Source organism: Gymnogyps californianus, chromosome 3, assembly GCF_018139145.2.
Source record: "Gymnogyps californianus isolate 813 chromosome 3, ASM1813914v2, whole genome shotgun sequence".
Taxonomy (NCBI): Eukaryota; Metazoa; Chordata; class Aves; order Accipitriformes; family Cathartidae; genus Gymnogyps; species Gymnogyps californianus.
In genome coordinates, this window is record NC_059473.1 from 44,053,508 (window position 1) to 44,074,127 (window position 20,620).

The window sequence follows — 20,620 nt, forward strand, 5'->3', positions numbered from 1 at the left end:
TCTGTGTAAAGCATATTACCACAGACATTCTTTTGAGAAAGTGGAAATACATTTACCCAATACCGTATGGGAATTATACTGTTTGGGGTTTTTTGTGTTGGTTTTTTTTTTTTTTAAATTTTGAAGAATGTCTCTTTCAAAGTCTCTAAGCTACCCCAAAAAAGCACTGAAACTTCCAAAAGAGAGTGCCTGTGCAGAGGATGTGCCACACGCTTCTACCAGTAGAGTAACAACAGTAACCTTCCCCACAGTTAATAATCAAGAGCAGATAACAGAGATGGGGAAGAATTATCACCATGCTTTTTTACCTCCCTCCAACCCCTCTTTGTTTGGCTTTCTTTACAAAGGACAAATAAGTAGGCACCATGGGTGTAAAGTGCTCGTGGCAAGCGTCCACCACCAACGATCTTTAGTGTGTCAGCCTCAGGAGTGACACCTTCCAACAAACTGCCCAACGGCTTTCTGCAGGCTCAAATGACCCTGAGATGGCTGTGCAGCTGCTGTTGAACCTGCATTACACCGTCATGGTCAGAAAACTGTTCCTAAGAAACGACTTCCATAGCTCCTTTGCTTTGCCATTCCACACAAACTCTACAGTCCTGTCATCTTGGATAAAAACCTATGCATACTAATATGTAAAGAACTTAGCAACATGGTAAATCAGTTTCATAAGTATATGATGAAAACCTAATAACATACAGCTTAAGAATGTGGTACTATACAACAAAAATAAGATTATATTAAAATACCTCAATTAAATAATTCAGTTACTCTCCTCAGGAAGGCAAAATGCCTCTATTTCAAGATTCCATAAATCTTCCATGCAACATCAATACTATCGTATTTCAGCCAACAAAGACTATGGAGATGAATATCCAGGACAAAGAATTTCCAGCAAATTTGTTTAACAGCTACCTGGGGAGATGTGCTATTAGATGCAGCTGATTTCCATCCAGCAACTGGTTGTCTGAAAGGTCTAACAACTTCAGAGTCTGCAGGACATTATCAGGCCTGCCACATTGGAAAAAAAGAAACACAAACACAGAACATTTAAAGTTATTTGTTAGTGACAACACTAGTTTTCTAAGTATATAACTGCATGCAAATAATTGTGTACATTTATATATGTTTTGAAGCACATCACGTGAAGTCTGCATCATTCATTTTACTATTATGTCATGGTGATGTAAATATTACAGGAATGTAACTTTATCTGCTATATAACTTTGCAGTACATCAGTCACAAACGACTGACTTTTAAGTTACTCATCTTACCTGTCCAAAACTGTAATATTATTAGAAGTAAGGTACAATTCTTCAAGTGCTGGCCATCCTGGAGCACAAAGAAGAACCTAAGAACAAAACTTCATTTAATATAACAAAAGTTGGGAAAAATTATTCCAGAAATTATACTTTATGCAGATTTCCTCAGAACATGTTCAGAACAAGCCATAGCTCCCAAAAACAGAGAAACAAGTATTACGGACTGCCTAGCCCTCCCTTTCTTCCAGCTGGGTCTTTCCTGTGTCTGGATCTACCAGCACAGGTGACATCAAAGGGGTTCTGCACAGTCACAGGACTTGCAGTTCCAGGCTTGAGGCTAGTAGCTGCCCTACCTCAGACTGCGTGACCTGGAAACTGAGTTTATTTTATTCAATAGGGTTGGAGTGATCAGATTTTCCCTATGATGAGGTGAGGAAATGGCAGTATATACTCAACTGCTAACAGTTCTGGAACTTCTGCACATCTCATCAGGTCTGACAGACTTTTAAAATCTCTTCATTTATCAGAGCTTGAAGGCTTCATACCTTCATGCCAGCACATGAAACCACTAAAACCCAAGAATTGCATTAAGTCAGCACATATCCTGAAGTTTTCAAGTACTCTAAAGAAAACAAATTAGTTCAAAAAGGCTACAAATTGAACAAAGATGCATTTGTTTCAAATCTTATGTCCTGAAATAACATAAAAATTATTATTTTACTTTATAAAGATTTATTTTTTACAAACATCTACAGCAGATATCACAACTTTTAAAAATAAACACTTATTACAAAGCAATAGAAATTGCTGGCATAAAACACAGTTTTGTTTGCAATTGTGACAGTGTCAAAAATTTTGCAGTTTTAGCAAATGGAGTTCCATAAGCAGTGGAACTGACTGGTTTTCTACAGATTTGTGCCTGTGAGTCGCAAATTATTTTTTCGCTGTGGTTCTTCTTGTGTGTATTCTCCACAGTCAAATTAAGTGTGGGCTCATCCTGCTACTCCTTCCTTGGTTAGGAAACTTAGAGGGGCTCTTTCCTCCATCTACATTCCTATTTTCTTGGAACTTGTAGGTAATAAATTATTTTTGAGCCCCCACCTCTTTTCAAAATGTGTTTGTAATTGGCTAGCAGATTCAAAGTTTTTGAGATGCAAGAACACAGACATACACATGCACAGCATAATTGCCTAAAGCCTGTTTTTTCAGGAGGTTACAAAGGTTACAGAGCAGTGAAGTTCAGCAATCTGGACAATCAAATTCAATTTGTTATGTATATAGCTAACCGATTCTCCTATAAATGTCCACTATCCTAGACACCGAAAAGCCTCCTTTCATCAAGTATTCTTCATTCTCTCTGTTACAGCTGTATGAAGTTCTACAGCTGGATGTATATATAACTGTCTCATTATATATACAATACGATATATTAACACTGAGATCTCTTCAAGTGGTGGCATGATTTGGGTCTCAACTGCTTCACACCCAAAAATATGAAACATCATCCTGCTGCCATATCTGCAACACATGTAAACTTATGAACTCAGATATAACAACTTTTCCTGCTCCACAGCAAGAGCAGGAAACACCAATATTTTATCTCTTTAATTTGGGTAGCATTTTCCTATTTCAATAAAACAGACCAAAATAGTTTATCTATTAGTGATGAGGAAGCATGAAAAGAAGCCTGCAGAGTCAAGAGAAATTAGGTGCATGTTCACTACAGAGAACCTTTGGGGGATTCCCCCACAAAAGCCCTGTGTTGTGATGGATGGCATAGAAAAACTGCACAAAACTCAAGTATCAGAAGACTTTTTAATAGACTGACCAAATGACTAGAAAACTGCCAAAACCAAATGATAGTCACATCACAATTCTAAGAAACTCAAATTGCTGAATTTTCAACTATTGCTTAAAACAGCTTCCATACAGGAAAAAAGTTCCCAGATATGACACTGAATTAACACTCAGGAAAGATGGGGGGCTTGTTGTGGATAGCTGGTGGGGAGGTTGGGATGAATAGCCAGTGGAGTAGCCACTGCTGATCAAAAAAGAAAAATGGAAATCCAAGACCTACTGCAAAAGAAATAAAGACAACAAGAAACAATTGTCACCATGTAAGTCCATGATGTTCCTATATTTTTACTCTCTTTATCCCAGGAAGCAAATGGGAAAGTGTCGTGGTTTAACCCCAGCCAGCAACTAAGCACCACGCAGCCGCTCCCCCCTTCCCCCTCCCAGTGGGGCGGGGAGGAGGGAAGGGAGAAAAAAAAAAAAAAAAAAAAAGGTAAAACTTGTGGGTTGAGATAACAACAGTTTAATAACTAAAGTAAAATAAAATATACTACTAACTAATAATAATAATAATAATAGTAATGAAAAGGAATATAACAAAAAAAAAAAAAGAGAAATAAAACCCAAGAAAAGACAAGTGATGCACAATGCAATTGCTCACCACCCGCTGACCGATGCCCAAGCAGCGATCCACCCCTCCCGGCCAGCTCGCCCCAGTTTATATACTGGGCATGACATTCCATGGTATAGAATACCCTTTGGCTAGTTCGGGTCAGCTGCCCCGGCTCTGCTCCCTCCCAGCTTCTTGCACACCTGCTTGCTGGCAGAGCATGGGAAACTGAAACATCCTTAACTTAGGATAAGCGCTACTTAGCAACAACTAAAACATCAGAGTGTTATCAACATCATTCTCACACTAAATCCAAAACACAGCACTATACCAGCTACTAAGAGAAGAGTTAATTCTATCCCAGCCGAAACTAGGACAGAAAGACACAAAGAAGCTTAACAAGAATCATCAAAGCTATGAAACGGAGAACAGCTGTTCTCAGTTACTTGCATATAAGATATTGGGAATTATTAAATGAAATTATCAGGCGGCAAGATCAAAAACCAAAAATGGTATTTGGTTTACAGCACATAATTAAACTGATGTTAAAAGATGTGGATATCAATATTTTCAAATGGGTTCTTAATACAGTTAGATAAATCATGAAACAAAAAATCCACAAAGATTAATTAAATACAGATATATAGTCTCCAGCTCAGGAAGCCCCAGAATTCTGGATTACTTTATAAGAAGCTCTTACCATATGCTTGCCCTTTGCCTACAATTTTTCCCAACTACCTGCTACTTGCCAGTGTCAGAAACATGATCCTGCACCTCTGCTCTAACCCAGATTTTTCTTTTACCCTGTATAATAGTAGATTATTTTATAAGTGTAAGATCTTAGTTTGAAAACAGAATGACAAATATAACATTATGATCTAAATGCTGAATAAGAAAAAATGGTTTTGGAGCCATAAACATGAATTCATTACTCTCAAATGCATTAGTTAAATTTCTAAGTCAATGGTTTCTAACTGTAAGATATTTCACAGGACATCTTGCTCCCTTGGAGGTTATATGTTATGTTTTGAACAATCAATCGACAATTATAGAGTAATAAGCTCTTTTACTGATATATTAATAGAAATCTCAGATATATTTAGATATATGCATATATTAATGAAAGAACTTTTTGGAAAACTGATGCTCAAGGCATGTAAATGTGGAGTTATGCATAATTGCATAACAGTTAAGCAGTCCCTCTACTGTGAAAAATATTTCAAAACAGAGGAACAAATGAAAAAACCCCACAAGTATTCTCTTCTTTTTTAAAACTATCCCCATGGCATATATTCTTACATATGGCAATAAGTTATTTTGAAATGCTGTTCACCATTAAATTGGTTTAATTTTAATTAAAAAAATTCTAGGATTTTCAGACTTTGCTTATAGTCCCATTGACAATCACTATATTTCTCTTTTGCCTGGATCATATTCATTATTATTTTCTATTAAAAAGTTGACTTTTCAAAGTAACTCCCCATATAGCTTAAGCAGTAACATTTTCAAGTGGTTTGTTCACAGAGTATTAATGTCAGGTAGGTCCCTTTATTTCTTCCCTTTTGTTTGGCTGCCCTGGAGCACCACTTCTAAGCACACGCTTATGTCTCCCCAACTTATAAGGGAATGAATTGAAAAAATTTCAATTTTATAAAAAAGGTTTCTGAACCAAACATGTCTTTACCGCCTATGATGAATCGTCAGAGCAGAGTGTCAAAAACAAATGCAAAAGCTACATAATTTTAAACTGCTCTGACTAACCTGGGACTTTCCTCTGAAACTCAGTTACCCCTAGAGGACTCTAATCTGCCTGAAGCAATGGCTCCGACCAGCCCTTCAGCCACCCTGGTATGGGGGAGAGCTGCTGGCAGCTGCCAACATTTTAAACACCACAGATTTACTCTGATGAGTACTAGACGACATTTAAAGTGTTTGTAGCCACTGAATTCTTCCATTCGCTTCACCGTTCATATTGCTGCTGTTATGGAAGGATTATCAACTGTCCTAGCATAAAGCCCACTGATGGTTTAAGAGCACAGTGAATGGAAACTAAACAGAAATATAGCACTGACCCTCCTCTAGCCCTGCTGCAAGAGAAGAGAATGAAGCAGCTTCTTTCTACTTAACTCAAACGCCAGTTTTGGTAAGTGCTCTATTACTGGATAGTGGCTGGCAGCAGAAATCTGAAAATTCAGGTAATTTCACAATGCAGTACATACAAAATCTGCCCCTGAGAAATCCAAATAATGGGCTGGAATTTACAAGCCATTATAAGTAACATGGCACTACTGAGACGTGCTTCATAAGGCCCATCTCTGAAAAAAGGCCCACTGCTAACATATGTGACAGCAGGACTTCATTCTTAATAAGACATCATATTAGGGGAGAGTCATTTAAATGTCTGCATGTTTTAGTCCCTGAAACAAGTGAGAGCTTTGTTTATTCTGTGCTGTATCTGTGTTGCATATAACCAGGCATCATGTGTTTCAAGAATTGTCAGTAAGTGCAAAGATACTAAGCCAATCTCCTGCCGATGCAAAGTGATGCCAAAACAAGTACTTTGTGTGATAATGACATACGTTCTTTCCATTTGCGTTTGTTCTATTGCATGCGTAAAAATACAGATAAACCTTTAATAACTACAAGGAAACAAAAAGTCTTCATTCGCACAAATCTTTGGGACGTGAAGTTATATTATACTCCAACTGCTTTATCTTGACTTAGTAATTTACAAATGTAGATGAAGTTAAAACGTTTCTTATTAGACTCCTGTGCCAATATACTTCCTACATTATGTAGGAACCAGGTTAGTTAATACATAACTAATACAGTTACGCCACAGCACCTTTTCTAAGGATGATTACATTTCAGTAGAATAATATCATGCATAAATGTTTATTGTGCTTTCCTTGCCTCAAAAACCTAACAATATAAATAAAAACAAAACCAGGAAAGGTTATTACCTCTGTCCATGTTATCTCAGTTTGATTAAGTGCCAGAATCCTCAATTTTGAAAATACACTGGATACAGAAGTTGATATAGATGGAAATTTCATTTTGTTTTCACTGTGTAAAAAGAATAATTATTAGCATAATGAATAATTGCATTTATTTAAGTCACTGATTTGGAATTACATATTAAAGACAAAAACAATTTACACAAAAAAATTTAAAAGTCACTGCCAAGGTGTCACATATTTTAAAATATTATAAAATATCCTTCTAGTTACATTCAAACGTACTCTTTCCTAATTTACTTTCTTACTTCATGAATGCATATTTATTCATCTGTGGCCTCCTTCCCCCCTTTTCCTCCCCTAAGTTTTGACTATGAAAAGAATGATTTTCATTAACATTAAATGAAACAAAGTCAGATTTTGGGCTTAAACTCCTTAGTGTCAATTGAAAATAAAGAGCCTACATAACTAACCAGACCCCAGTAAAACAAAAGGATGTAAAATCCACTCTCAATAGCAAAATATCACTATAAAATAGTTAAGAGTCTCAAACTGCAGTCTTCAAATTAGTTTTCATTACTCACCCCCAAACAAAAGCTTTTATTTCTTTTCTAAGGACTGATCTACCTGCATATTATGATTAAAATCTCTCAGTGTAGTTATACTTACATACTTCTGGGTTAAATTTCCCCATTTAAACAAGCTCTTAGAGAGCTGGTGGATGGCTAATCACTTTTATTCTTCTTCCAACATTCCTTGCACAAAAAATTCAGTATCAGACTTACCTGCTAATGTCTTTTTTAAAGTAAACAGAAGGTTAAAACAGTAAAAAACAAATTCAGACTATTTCAGTTTGTAGTCATAAGTGTCAAATTCCAGCATCAATCCCATTTTGCTTTCCAATTTTATCACAAATAACTTCTGAAAACCCTTCAGTCTAGACTACACTTCTCAACAATGAAAACTGAAAAAAATATTCTCAGTGAATTAAAATAAATTCTCTGTATTCTCATGCATGCTGATAATAATAAATCATGACAACATATGCTCTAGGCAAAGTTAGATTTACAAATAGCATCCAGGTTGCAAACAGCTGTTCAGTGCTAAATATTGAAGAAAATGGAACACCTACAACTATGTAAAAAATACATTTTTGTCACATTAACTGTAAGAACAAATACAAAAACTGGGGTCACATTTTATTACATTAATTTGGTATTTATTTCAATTTAGCTTACAACACTTCCAATTGTTTTAGCTACATTGTGTGTATTGTACAATGAAGGCTTTGGAAGCTGCTAATCTCAACACAGATCTCCAAGACTCTAAAAAAACAGTTGTATTTTGGGTTTCTGCCTTCAGTCCTTTTGGCCTGCTGCTGTCTTCAATGACTAGTACGACGTCCAAAACACCTGAACAACTCTGCTTAAAGAGTCAGCAGTCAAGGTGTTAACCTTGACAATAAAACAAACTTCCTAAAATTGCAGCTATAACATTAACGTCTCAAAATCAGTGGTTTAGGCTGCTACCTATTTACAAACTTTAATCCACTATATTAGTTCACATCAGAAAATTATTCCGGCATGTGCCAGCTACAGTGTATAGGTGTGTACTAGAAATGTTCTTTATTTTGAAACTATTTTGTGAATTCTTTCTTGTTTTGATGGAATTGCAGCTTTATTTAACAATATCCTCCCTCCTTTTTCCAATGTCATCACTGTAAAAGAGATTTTCCCCTATGTCTGTCACCATGATGCACAGTTCTTATCAGCACCACTTCAGGACAGGAATAGACTGGGTCTTGGGATACTTAAGGTTTGGTTAAAACATTATGGATATTTTAGTTTGGTGTCAAGACACTGTTGGTAAAGCATCATTCTTAAACAAAAGTGGGCTCCTAAATAAAGACTTGCCTGGGCAGTCAGAATATATCAACAATAATAAAAACCAGAGACGAAGTCTTAAGACACTTGGAATGACTTTAAAAGAAAGTAAAAATATGTTTACAGTTTTTCTATGCAGAAAAAAATTTCTAAGCTCATGAAAAAAACCCAAACAGGTTTGCAAATCCAGAAGGCAAACAGATAGCTACTGCTAAACCTAACTAAAGAATGCTAAGTGAGATTTTTACGTCATAAGGATGCGTTACTAGTGCTTTCACAGGCAGGCTGCGAACTCCTCCAGCAGTGCCACCTCAAGGTCTTGGCTTCTTCTGAGGGGCCCATCTGCCAGCAGAGTCCCCACACCCTGCCAGTGCCATGCAGACCCTACGCACAAGTATCCAGAGAGTCTGACCTGCTGCACATGCACACAGCAAATTTGGCTGTGTCTGCTGTGAAGCTGGACTCCTTGCTGTAAACCAGACTCACTGCACACGTGCAATGTGGATGCATAGACATGTTAAGTCAGTTCTGCGATGGGGCAAACTAAGCTTTAAAATCAAGAGAATTAATTGTCTTATATGTCACAGAAGTGTGTAAGGGCATCTTACGACACTGTAAACCTAAGTTTCTATACTCCCTTTTTCCTCAGTTCTATAAAAGTACTCTGAGTAATTTTTTTTTACCTTCAGTCTAACTGCTTAAAAGTCTACAGCATCCTGTAAAAATCTGTAATGCATTTTAATGCAGTCTTCCTAGCCAACAAGCCAATTTGCATAAAAATGCTGAAATCTGTTATGTAGAACACATTGACAAATGCCTAAATTGCTGTAAATGTTTAATGGCTGAAATCTGTATTCTATTTTTCAGACAACTGTGATTTTTCTAATTTTACAAAACTCCAGTCAACATCCATCTGTCCCAAGCACTTCTCCAGAATTTAGTTTTACATAGATGCTCAACTCCTAGGGCTCTAGTCTTTCCTTCAAAAGGGATGTCTGAAAAATATAGCACACACACGAGTTGTTTAAGGACAAAATTAAAAAAAAAAAAAAGTATTAAAAAACGTAGCTCCCATTAAAATGAGTATTGACGCATCCAGTTACCTTTATAAAGCTGACCCCGTATCTAAAAGAGCCTCTTCTTTTTTGTCCCTACCCCAAAGGAACAGAAACCCAAATATGAATATTTATACCTGATATTAAGTGTTTCCAGATTTTGAACTTGAGAAGCAATAGCTGTTACTGTCTCCCAAGATGATATCAGATTTTTTGATAGATTTATATGCCTGATATCTGAAATTTCACGTTAAGAAAAAGAAACTTATCTCAAATCTGAACTTCCTTTTTCAGAAATTAGAATTAGGGTTTGTTTTGAATCAAATAAACAGAAATAGATTACACTTGTTTGGGCTAAGAGATACTACTGCTCAGTTACAGAAAATTTTATTTTGATTTATGGTATGGAAATGGCTTATAGTTTTATAAAAGAGCTTAACTTTACAAATCCTAAAATGGATTAATTTCTGTATTGACAAGAACTCTTACCACTCCTTATAAATGAACAAATAACACCTGCTTTGTATTTCTGTAACATCGCTACAACGCGCAGTATATCGAATACATTATTTATTAAATATTGGAAACCTCTGGTGCCTACAGAACATATCAGTGGTATTTTTATGGGGTTATCTATTCCAGAGTTAAATTTAAAAAAAACCCCATTGCTGGAGCCTTCTGAAATTGCAGTCACAGTAGCAACCTATGACAATATTTCTATTTTTATCCACAATTTGTATTCCCTCTCAAAAATTGTAGGCATCTACTTTTTAACTCTGTAAACATGGCATTAAGCTTCTAAATATAAAGTGCAGTTTTAAACATTTTTTTAATAAAAGGATACAAATATCATTCATTGAAGTGAACACTTGGAATGCTAAAATATGTACTTTATTTGTGGTATCATGCAGTATAGCAAAAAAGGATACTAGCACACGTTCTGCTGATTTCCTCTTTCTGACCAGCATGGCTCACTGCACACTCACGCACTGAGATATCTACCAGTTGGTTCAGTTGGCTAAATGAGAAAGAACATTCTGTTAAGTAATCTTCAAACAGAAATAGGTACGTTATATAAATACCTGGTTGTTACAATTAAATAATATCCTTTTCATACATAGTGTCTCCTTCAGAATTAGCAATGTGCAGATTGCTACATTGCAGTGTCTTTCTTACTCAAAACCAGACACATCTCCTCTATTTTTTGCCTTTACATTGCTACTACAAAACAGGTCTGGTTGAATCACAACCTCCAGCCCCCCCCCAAAACCCAACCAACCCTCATCCAACTGAAAAAAAGAGTGATAAAACAGACAAAATACAGCTATGCAAACTGGAATTTAATTAGAGGTTCCAAGTTAAACAGGTTTCTTGTAATACTTTTTGCAAGAGGTTCTAAGTTCTTTGGCATTCTTTGTATCACTTATCAAAAAAGACCAAAAAAAGAGTATTTTTGACTGCTTAGTTATGTTCTGGGAGACAAAGGGAGAATAGTTGTGGAGTATCAGCTCAGAAGGAGACTGCCACCTACTGAACTGATACCTCTCTACTGCTGAAGGTCATTAAAACTGCAATCCATTACAGGTCATTAAGTTACTTCCTTTCTTACCCTTCCAGATAAATGAACATGACATGAATTGACTGAAAGACTTCTTCACTAGCAGTACAGTGACTTTCTGCCTTCCCTCTCTTCGTTACAAAGTCATTACTGATATGAGTAAACAAAGATGAAATAATACTGTACAATATTAAGAAAATATTAAAATACATCTATTTAAAAAGGACCATGCATGTGTATAATGATTGCTAATATCACGATAATTTATCTCACTCATTCCTCCCCAAAGATCATCACCTCCTACTTTGTGAAATCAAAATGAGCATTGTGAGCACTGAAACTTAACATAATCCCAGTTCCTATCAGTAAAACAGGTAAATTATGAAGCCACAATAGGAAGACTTCTTGTCTCTTCCACCAGAGCAGTTTGGCTTACTTTTAGAGATATGACAATATTATACGCAAGGCAGCCAGCTTCCTTTCCTTACAGCTGAACTACTACTTGACTAATCAATCGCGGAGTGTATCTTAGATTTTCATATATAACACTTGCCTTTGTTGTTCTGCAATAGAATCCATGCCAACAAATTCCACAGTTTTCTTTCCAAATACTAATGTATTCTCTGTCCCATGTTGAACATCTTGCTCATCATTCAATCCGTACCGATCCTTTACTGCAGTAAGAAAATCTACTCCAAAATTTGCCTTGTTTGGCCGGATAAACGATCCTCCTCTAGGATGCCTAGAACAGAACAGCCAGGAAAACGTGAAATATGAAGAATTATCATAAAAATTACTAGTCTCAAAAGTACTAATTATTCCTTTTTTAAAATACTGGGAACCAAAGCAGTCAAAAGGCAATTCTACAGGCTAACTTTAGACATCACTGTTCCCACTCAGTGAGACCAGGTAAGACTTGCAAAGTATCTTTGATAGTATTCGACCTAACAAGTTCACATTGTGAGATGCCACGAGGACTGAAGCACCAGATCTCCAAAAGTACTTACACATCAAAATTACAATGTCAGTGCCATTATTAGAAATAACTGCTCTGTTGTTTCCAAACTCATTATGAACTCAGTTTTTCCAGAAAATTAAGTTTCTACCTATGGATAGACACAAAGTTACCTAAATTATACAACAAATGTGTCTGGAGTCTTACCACAGCATAAGGCCCACAGGAATACTCAGAATAGTCATTGCCTCATTATATTTGACTTGAATAAGCCACTTGTAATTCTAAGAGAATGCAGCCTTGTCCTTCCATCCACACAAATGACACAAGATGCAAATTGTACCACTTGGAACTCTTACACAAACTCAAACTTTTAAAATTCTGACACTAAGTTGGTAACAATTTTGAAACTGAATATTCAACAGAATCATCCAGCTAATGTATGTTCTACACAGTCCTATGGAGTTTCTCAGTTTTTCTTGAGCACTGAAAAAACTTTATTGCATGACAATTTCTTGCCATACAATTGCTTTGACAATTTCTGTCAAAGTTAGCAAGGAAACACAGTGTCTAGGAAGAACTGGCAGAGACAAGTTGTGGGAATAGTATCACAGAGCAGATGGAAGATCTGATAGGAGGATCAGCCAGAAAACAGCAGGAAGAAAATTGGTAGTTATGATTACCTGTCTGCCTTCCAGCTGAGAAGAGTACAGACTTTAGTTGGAAAGTACCCAGGAGGAAGAAATCACTTATGTAAATAAAACTCCTCTTTTCAAAACAGCATGTAAACATCAAGTGGCTAATTAGCAAACCATAATATAAACCACCAATGCTACGGAGTTCAAAATTCTCTCAGAAAAACAGTAACTAGAGACCCTGAATCCTATGGAACTATTACAAGTAGATGGAATAGCCTGGGCACCACATATTCACATTTTTATTAAAAAATCAGTACTGGAAGTTGCATATGCTAGTTTCATTCATTAACATTTCTAATATTTAAGTACTCTCATATCCTAAAGAAGGATCTGGGTAGAAACTAGATATTATTTACTTTAAAAATATTTTCAGTCTAGTTTTGTAGTGACTAAGTTTAGAGTGCAATGATTACAAAACAAGCAGAAAGGCATACTCTTAGAGAATGTAAATCCAGTGTGTACTTTAATGTTCAATAAGCATTTTCAATTCTTTAAATTTTTAATCCAGTAACCTTCTCTTAAGTCTTTTCTTCCATTCCTTTGAAGTTCTTCATAGCTTGCAAACATCTGGCTAGTTTAAAATGTTAAACCTCCTCAAACATAAAATTATGTGACTCTTTCTTAATGCCACTTCTTAAAATGGTAAATCACATTTTCACCATCTTAACTATAACATCTCTTATCTGCGAAGTATATCACTTTTGCATTTAAGTAAGTCAAACAGCTTCCTAGATGGCAGATAGTGTAGGATTCTACTTGGGGCTCTGGAAAGAAAACTTGTACTCTTGTGTATCTGTAATTCACCCTAGGTCCTGCTGTATGTTTATTCTGACATCTCCTGTCCTTTTTCCTATCACCTTGATTCTCCCCATTTTGTCATTGCCATCCCTCTGTACTCAACAGTTCTGCTACTTTTCTTCCTCTGCTCTTCCCAACCCTCTCACCAGAGCTCATCTAGACTCCCACATTTGCATCCCTCCTGTCATGCCATTTATCCCCGGCGTAACCAAGCCCTTTGGGTCTCTCCATCACCATCCCCATTCCTAAGCCCATTTTTGTCCTCTCAGGTCACCATTTCTATTGGCATCTCCTTCCTCATCGTCTTTGCAGAAGCCAGTTCTATCCCTAGGAAAAAATGCAAAGGAAACTAGCTACCTTGCCCATTGTCATTTGAAGCTATAGGAAAAGTATGGTGCATTTCTCTCTCAAGATCCTTCTATTTTTTGTTTTGATCATAGCAAGATCAGAGGGTTTCTCTCTCCTGTTCCTATCACTTCCAAGCACTATGCATGCTATCTTATCTAATGTATACTTGTTGTGGTTTAACCCCAGCCAGCAACTAAGCACCATGCAGCCACTTACCCCTCCCCCCTCCTAGTGGGGTGAGGAGGAGTGGGGGAAAAAAAAAAAAAGGTAAAGCTTGTGGGTTGAGATAAGAACAATTTAATAACTAAAGTAAAATAAAATACACTACTAATTCAGAATAATAATATAATAATAATTGTAATGAAAAGGAATATAACAAAAAAAAAAAAAAAAAGAAATAACACGCAAGAAAAGACAAGTGATGCACAATGCAATTGCTCTCCACCTGCTGACCGATGCCCAAGCAGCGGTCCACCCCTCCCGGCCAACTGCCCTGAGTTTATATACTGAACATGACGTTCCACGGTATGGAATACCCCTTTGGCTAGTTCGGGTCAGCTGCCCTGCTCTGCTCCCTCCCAGCTTCTTGCACACCTGCTTGCTGGCAGAGCATGGGAAACTGAAAAATCCTTAACTTAAGATAAGTGCTACTTAGCAACAACTAAAACATCAGTGTGTTATCAACATTATTCTCACACTAAATCCAAACCACAGCACTGTACCAGCTACTAAGAAGAAAATTAACTCTATCCCAGCTGAAACCAGGACAATACTCAAATCCATTCCACAGCCTAAGTTTCTTTTTCAGTTCCATTCTATTAATTTGATCTACTTTTTCAAGAACTGTCACAGAGAAGGACAGAAAAGGAGACTGCAACAGGAACCTATTTTCAGGCAAAATGATTGTGTGTTCAAGGAGAGAGGTCACTTACCTGTAACTCGTTTTCCCTAAAATATACTGCCTGTATTAACTTTCACACTAGGGAATATGAACTGTACAAGCCATATGTACATATCTAACAACTAACGTTCAGCACCTAGACTCATGAAAAAGCACACCTATTGGCAATCAGTTGCCATAACTGGGAACTAAACAGATAAATCCTAATCCAGAGTCATCCAGCATGCATATCATGAGATGGAAGAACCTGCGGACTACTGATCAACCTGACTTAAGCTGAACATTCAGAACTCCGAGAACAGGGATTTTGCTCCCATGTGTGTAAAATGTCCTGCAGCCAGGACAATACACTGTACAGAAATGAAGTGGTAGAAGATATGCCTCAATTTCCTTATGCAGAAAATCTGGAATATGCCCAAGTGGGGCTCTGACAAACAGCTGGCTCTGGTTAATACTGACACTTCTTACTGACTTTTAAAATAGAGAGGTTGACCCCAATCTCAGAAGTCAGCTTGTAGGACACTTCCTCTTCATGATTCAGTAGCCTGAGGCAATACGGCCCATCTGCTAGCATGCCCAGGACCCTTGAAAGATATCCATTAAAATTTAGATTAGCTATCAGCTTCCACTGGTTAACCATTTCCTTGAATAAAGAGGAAATTTGGCATCGTTCTTCTTTGCTAATGTAAAACAAAGTGGTAGCACTGCTCATCGTTACAGGTACATGATGGCTCTTCATACACTAGAGAAACGTCACGCACATAACACTTCTCAGTACCTGAAGAATAATGCAGTAGTACATAAACTGTGTTCTGCCAACAGTTACACACTTGAGCTGTCTGACTGCAGAAGCAAGCTTCTGAGCCAAGGAAAGAGATCTCAGCTTTATCAGCCTTGATAGTAAAGGTGGATAGAAGGGCTTCTTTGCCCAGTACCGGCTGTTTGCAATGATTATCTCAAGGCAATTATCATCATGACCAGGGCACACACACTACAAAGCTCATAAGGTGTCATAAAATATAGCCGGTTGACTCCATGCACATCTTTTCTAGATAGGCTCTGAACAGATCTCTTCCTTTTAGGGGAAGGTGCTCAACAGACCAGTCTTCTTTTAGAAGAAACTACACACTGCAGTAAAGAAAACCCTTCAAGTTTTAGAACAGTCTGTGGAAGCTGTGGCATCAAACCACGCTTATAAGTGACACCTAACACTAATCTCCTATGGTGCATCAAATTCCTGACTGCGCAGCAGAACCTTTGCAAACATCAGTAAGTACTTGAAGTTCTTTCAAGTTTACCTTAGTCAAACAGACACAAAAACCAAGTCTGAGCTTTCACAAAACAAGGAAAGAAAGACAGACATCTACAGTTCCAGATGCTATCTTAAGGTTCTGCTGGTGCATAGGACACGTTTGAATAGTGGTTAGGGACAAGAGTTTTGTTTCAACACTGTTCTATTGACAGCAGAGAGCAGAAGTCTCTGATGGGTGCAGTGACACACAGTGAAACAATCAAAACTTCCTAACCGAGACCTTCTGAGGCTAAAAGGAATCTTGGGAACGCATTCTCCTCTTGCTAAATGGCAATCACTTTTTCTTCATAGACACTAAAATGGTATTGACATCTTCCTGTATTTGAAGAGTTTGTTTGTGCTCTAAGTAGATATTCCTGAAGGTGAATCTGTCATTCTTGAAAGAGAGATAGTCTAATTTAATATAAACAGATCTTCTTTTGGGCAGGAACACAAATTTCATGCAAACAGTAACATCTGATTGGTCACAATTGCTGTCTTTAAATTTAAAAACAAGTCCAACACAACTTATAAAACTCACTGAAGAAGGAAAAACTGAAAACACATAATGCCTTTGCCAGGATAACTTGGCATTTCAGGACTACACAAACATCGACGTTCCCACCAGAAGAAAACCTAATATAACAAAGGGGGGAAAAAGGCCACAAAGACCTGAGAAGCAATTGCAATTCTGCCAGGCTGAAAACATCACAGAAACAAGCTTTACTAGACTTCCCTCTGTTTCTCTGGCTTGCTGTGAAAGTCAAACCTGGGGAAATGGATCACAATTTAGTATGGTCAATACTTCTAGTAACAGTATCCGCTGAAATATCAGGATTCCTCTGGAAGGTGATCTGGGAAGAACAAAACATTCTTTTGTGGGGGGGACGACGTGTTCCTAGTACTCTAAATGTGTGATACAGCAGAATGTTACTCCCATCTTGTGAGGTAAGCAGAGAAGTATGTCAGCTACTGCCGGGGAATCCACACATCTTCCCCAGCAAAATGGCAAGGATAAAAACAGCTGCTAAAATAGCAATGCCTGTGTAAACACTATGCGTGAATGGAATACCCAAAACTGACTGAGAGGAGGGCTAAGGAGGAAGATGACCCTTCTGCCAGATTAAACGGGGGCAGAGAGGACTCCACTTGATGGGAAGCATAAAAGAAGCTTGACCATCTGTAACTGTGGGGAGAAAGAAGAGGGTACCAGAGCAGCAGCCAAAAGCTGGTTGATGCCATCAAAGTCACCCCACCAGCAGCACATCTCTGCCTAGGCCAGACAGAGCTGTCTCCTGGTCAGATGCCGAGGTGAGCCCATGCCCAGCAGTGACAGACATCGTGGGGAGCAACATATATGCCCCACATCTCAGTGTGCTTGTGTGACCTCTGGGGTGCTTTCTACCAGCATGCACATTAATAGACTGCAGGAAGCAGTGCAGGTACACAGAAGCTGGAGCACCCATGTCTCCCACAGGAGGTGTGTGCAGCTAAGGCACTCACATTCCCAGGGGAGGTGCGTGTGCTTGTAACCCACATCTCCCAGGGGAGCACATGCGTGTAACTGTGTGAATGGGTCTGTGGGACAGGAACTTCTCTGAAAGCATACTCATGTTTCAAAAGCTGTATATAAATTTTAACAGTATTTTAAGGCTTGATTACTCCTCATTTCTCTTGAAGGACTGTAGAACACAGCTTATTTTAATTACATGACACACTACTGCAACTGACAGCTAAAACGATAGCTTCCTCAGTTATTAGGAAACAAGACTTTATTATCAGGAAAAAAAAAAAAAAAAAATCACAAAAATGCCACTAGAGTATGCATTGCCATTTCCAGCTCATCCAGAGTTGATGAACATGCTCGTGATGTCAGTATATTTTGAAGTACGGCTGTTTTGTTCTTTGGTTCTCATATTCTTAAGAAGCTTAATTAGCACCACATAATATATGACCCAGATAAACATACTGCCATGAAACATAAAAGTTTAGGTCGTATTTCCAAAAAACTTACTACAAAGACAACATACAGCTGTTACCAGACCTACTGATTTACCCAAACAAGGACTACAAAGACAATCTTCTGGTAACGTGTAGTGATTTAACCCCAGCTACCAACTAAGCACCACGCAGCCACTTCCCCCTCCCCCCTCCTAGTGGGGTGGGGAGGAGTGGGGAAAAAAAAAAGTAAAACTTGTGGGTTAAGAACAATTTAATAACTAAAGTAAAATAAAATACACTACTAATTCAGAATAATAATATAATAATAATAGTAATGAAAAGGAATATAACAAAAAAAGAAATAACACGCAAGAAGAGACAAGTGATGCACAATGCAATTGCTCACCACCCGCTGACCGATGCCTGAGCAGCGATCCGCCCCTCCCGGCCAACTCCCCCCTGTTTATCTAACAGGGGTTCGATTCCCCAACATTTTTTTTTTTTTTTAATATACTGGGCATGATGTTCCGTGGTATGGAATACCCCTTTGGCTAGTTCGGGTCAGCTGTCCTGGCTGTGTCCCCTCCCAGCTTCTTGCACACCTGCTTGCTGGCAGAGCATGGGAAACTGAAAAATCCTTGACTTAGGATAAGCACTACTTAGCAACAACTAAAACATCAGCATGTTATCAACATTATTCTCACATTAATCCAAAACACAGCACTATACCAGCTACTAGGAAGAAAATGAACTCTATCCCAGCTGAAGCCAGGACATAATGAGAATCTCAAATTCAGTTTTAGTTTCCTTATGTGATCTCATTTTGAAATGTCACTCTGAAAGATTTACTATTTTTTTAAAAAGCATTCTTGTCAAAATTACCTTAAAAAGAATTTAAAAAATGTCCTTTCATTGCATTTGTTTATAGTACAAGCTACTCCATCAGCTGCTTCTGCTCATGAGAATTCAGGGAGTGAGCAAAGTAGGCTTGTAAGCAAAGGATACTACCGATAAGGTTTGAGGAAAAAAAACCAAACAAAAAATAGAAATTTTATATAATGTATATACATATATAAAAATAAATAAAGAAACATAATTTCCCCCCTGCTCTGAAATGGTAGTAGTAAAGAGGTGACATTTTAGGTTGTGATTTTTTATTTTTTAGCATCCTTTTGATAAAATAAGGTAACCATTTTTTACTTAAGTTTGCCTACATCTTCAAAATTGATACATGAACTACAAACCACAGAAAGTTATGTCTGTGAGTCATGGTTGACTGCTCGAACTGTTACTTATTCTCTTAGACTCCAGAAGGACTTTCTCTGATTGGAACAAAGCAGAGTATAAAGAACAGGTATTGTAAGAACAACATGTTTAAAGATCACTACATTTAAATTTCTTATGGGTATATGCAGCTTCACTCAAAAAGTTGATTCTTACAACAAGAATTGAGATCATTATGTGAGATCTCATCTCCTGGGAGCACACTAATGGTTTCTAGAAAAGCAAGAGTCTATACGCATGTATATAAATATTATACACACACAAATGTAAAGCACTCAAGTTTCTGAAAAACATCCGCAACATGTTCAATTGCTTCTTCTGTCCAGAGAAATTAATAATGGCCAGCCAATTACTTTTATTATTTCTCCTACAGCAGAATATAACTAGCTTCAACTTGGAAACTGCTTCAATTAAATTCAAAGCATTTAAGCAGCAACTTCTGCTAATACATTCATTCAAAAGACATGGTTGCTCTAAGACCATAATTTCCAATTCTGTAGCTAAGAAAAATCCAACAATGCTGAATTTTTTTTCTTGCATTAAGTGTACTTATCCTCCTTAAGCCTTGCTTTATTATTATTAGATACAAGGCAAAAAATACCCAGTCCTCACAGGTGGGTTTTTTTTCTTTATTTATTCTTCTAAAGAACAGATTTTGTTTTATCATCTCATTTTCTGATAATGAGGTCTCTAGGGCTTCCACCTTACACAAATGTAGAAGTTAAGAAGATACAGACTAAGAACTCTGATTTGCACTACTGAATGTAATCTACCCCTTCCCTGTTTATGCCTGTTTGGCTACAGGTAAGAGATAGTATTCCCAGAAAGGATTTCAAAACAGCTACTTTTTAATTTTGAATTATTTAATAGATAATTTCTTCCGCTGATTCAGTCTGAGACCAACTTTCATCTGAAGTGATAATGAAGTATATTCTTTAACAAGCCCTGAACTGCTGTCAGGTCTCAATACAAATACAGCAGCCTCCTTTGCTACCTCAGGGAATTCCATTTGTCTCCAGAAGAGCTTTTGGCAGATACAAAACTAGACCTACTTTCCCCACAATTCAGAAATAATAATTTTAATCTCTCTTTTTTTTTTTCTTCTATATGACATTTTACAGCAACAGTTCTAAGTCCCTTCCATAGCATATTCCTATATTCAGATAGGAGAAAGTGACAAGACTCATCTACTCATAAAAACTGATATGATCGCAATTTTTACAAGCGGAAAACACACGCTCAAAGGTTAGCAAATGCACGCACTGTTACTACATGCTTTTAATT

The 20,620-nt window shown here is 37.3% G+C and overlaps 1 protein-coding gene across 2 annotated transcripts in view; it reads right to left on the minus strand.

Annotated features, from left to right (window-relative positions):
* TBCE (tubulin folding cofactor E) overlaps window positions 1-20,620 on the minus strand; it is a 30,949-nt gene that overhangs the window by 5,842 nt on the left and 4,487 nt on the right. For both annotated transcript variants that reach the window (XM_050894315.1, XM_050894314.1), the window contains exons 4-9: window positions 11,674-11,862; window positions 10,492-10,580; window positions 9,700-9,799; window positions 6,631-6,733; window positions 1,276-1,352; window positions 916-1,011 (exon numbers count right to left, since the gene is read on the minus strand). In XM_050894315.1, the coding sequence (XP_050750272.1) occupies window positions 916-1,011; window positions 1,276-1,352; window positions 6,631-6,733; window positions 9,700-9,799; window positions 10,492-10,580; window positions 11,674-11,862 (654 nt within the window). The remainder of the gene's footprint in view (window positions 1-915; window positions 1,012-1,275; window positions 1,353-6,630; window positions 6,734-9,699; window positions 9,800-10,491; window positions 10,581-11,673; window positions 11,863-20,620) is intronic.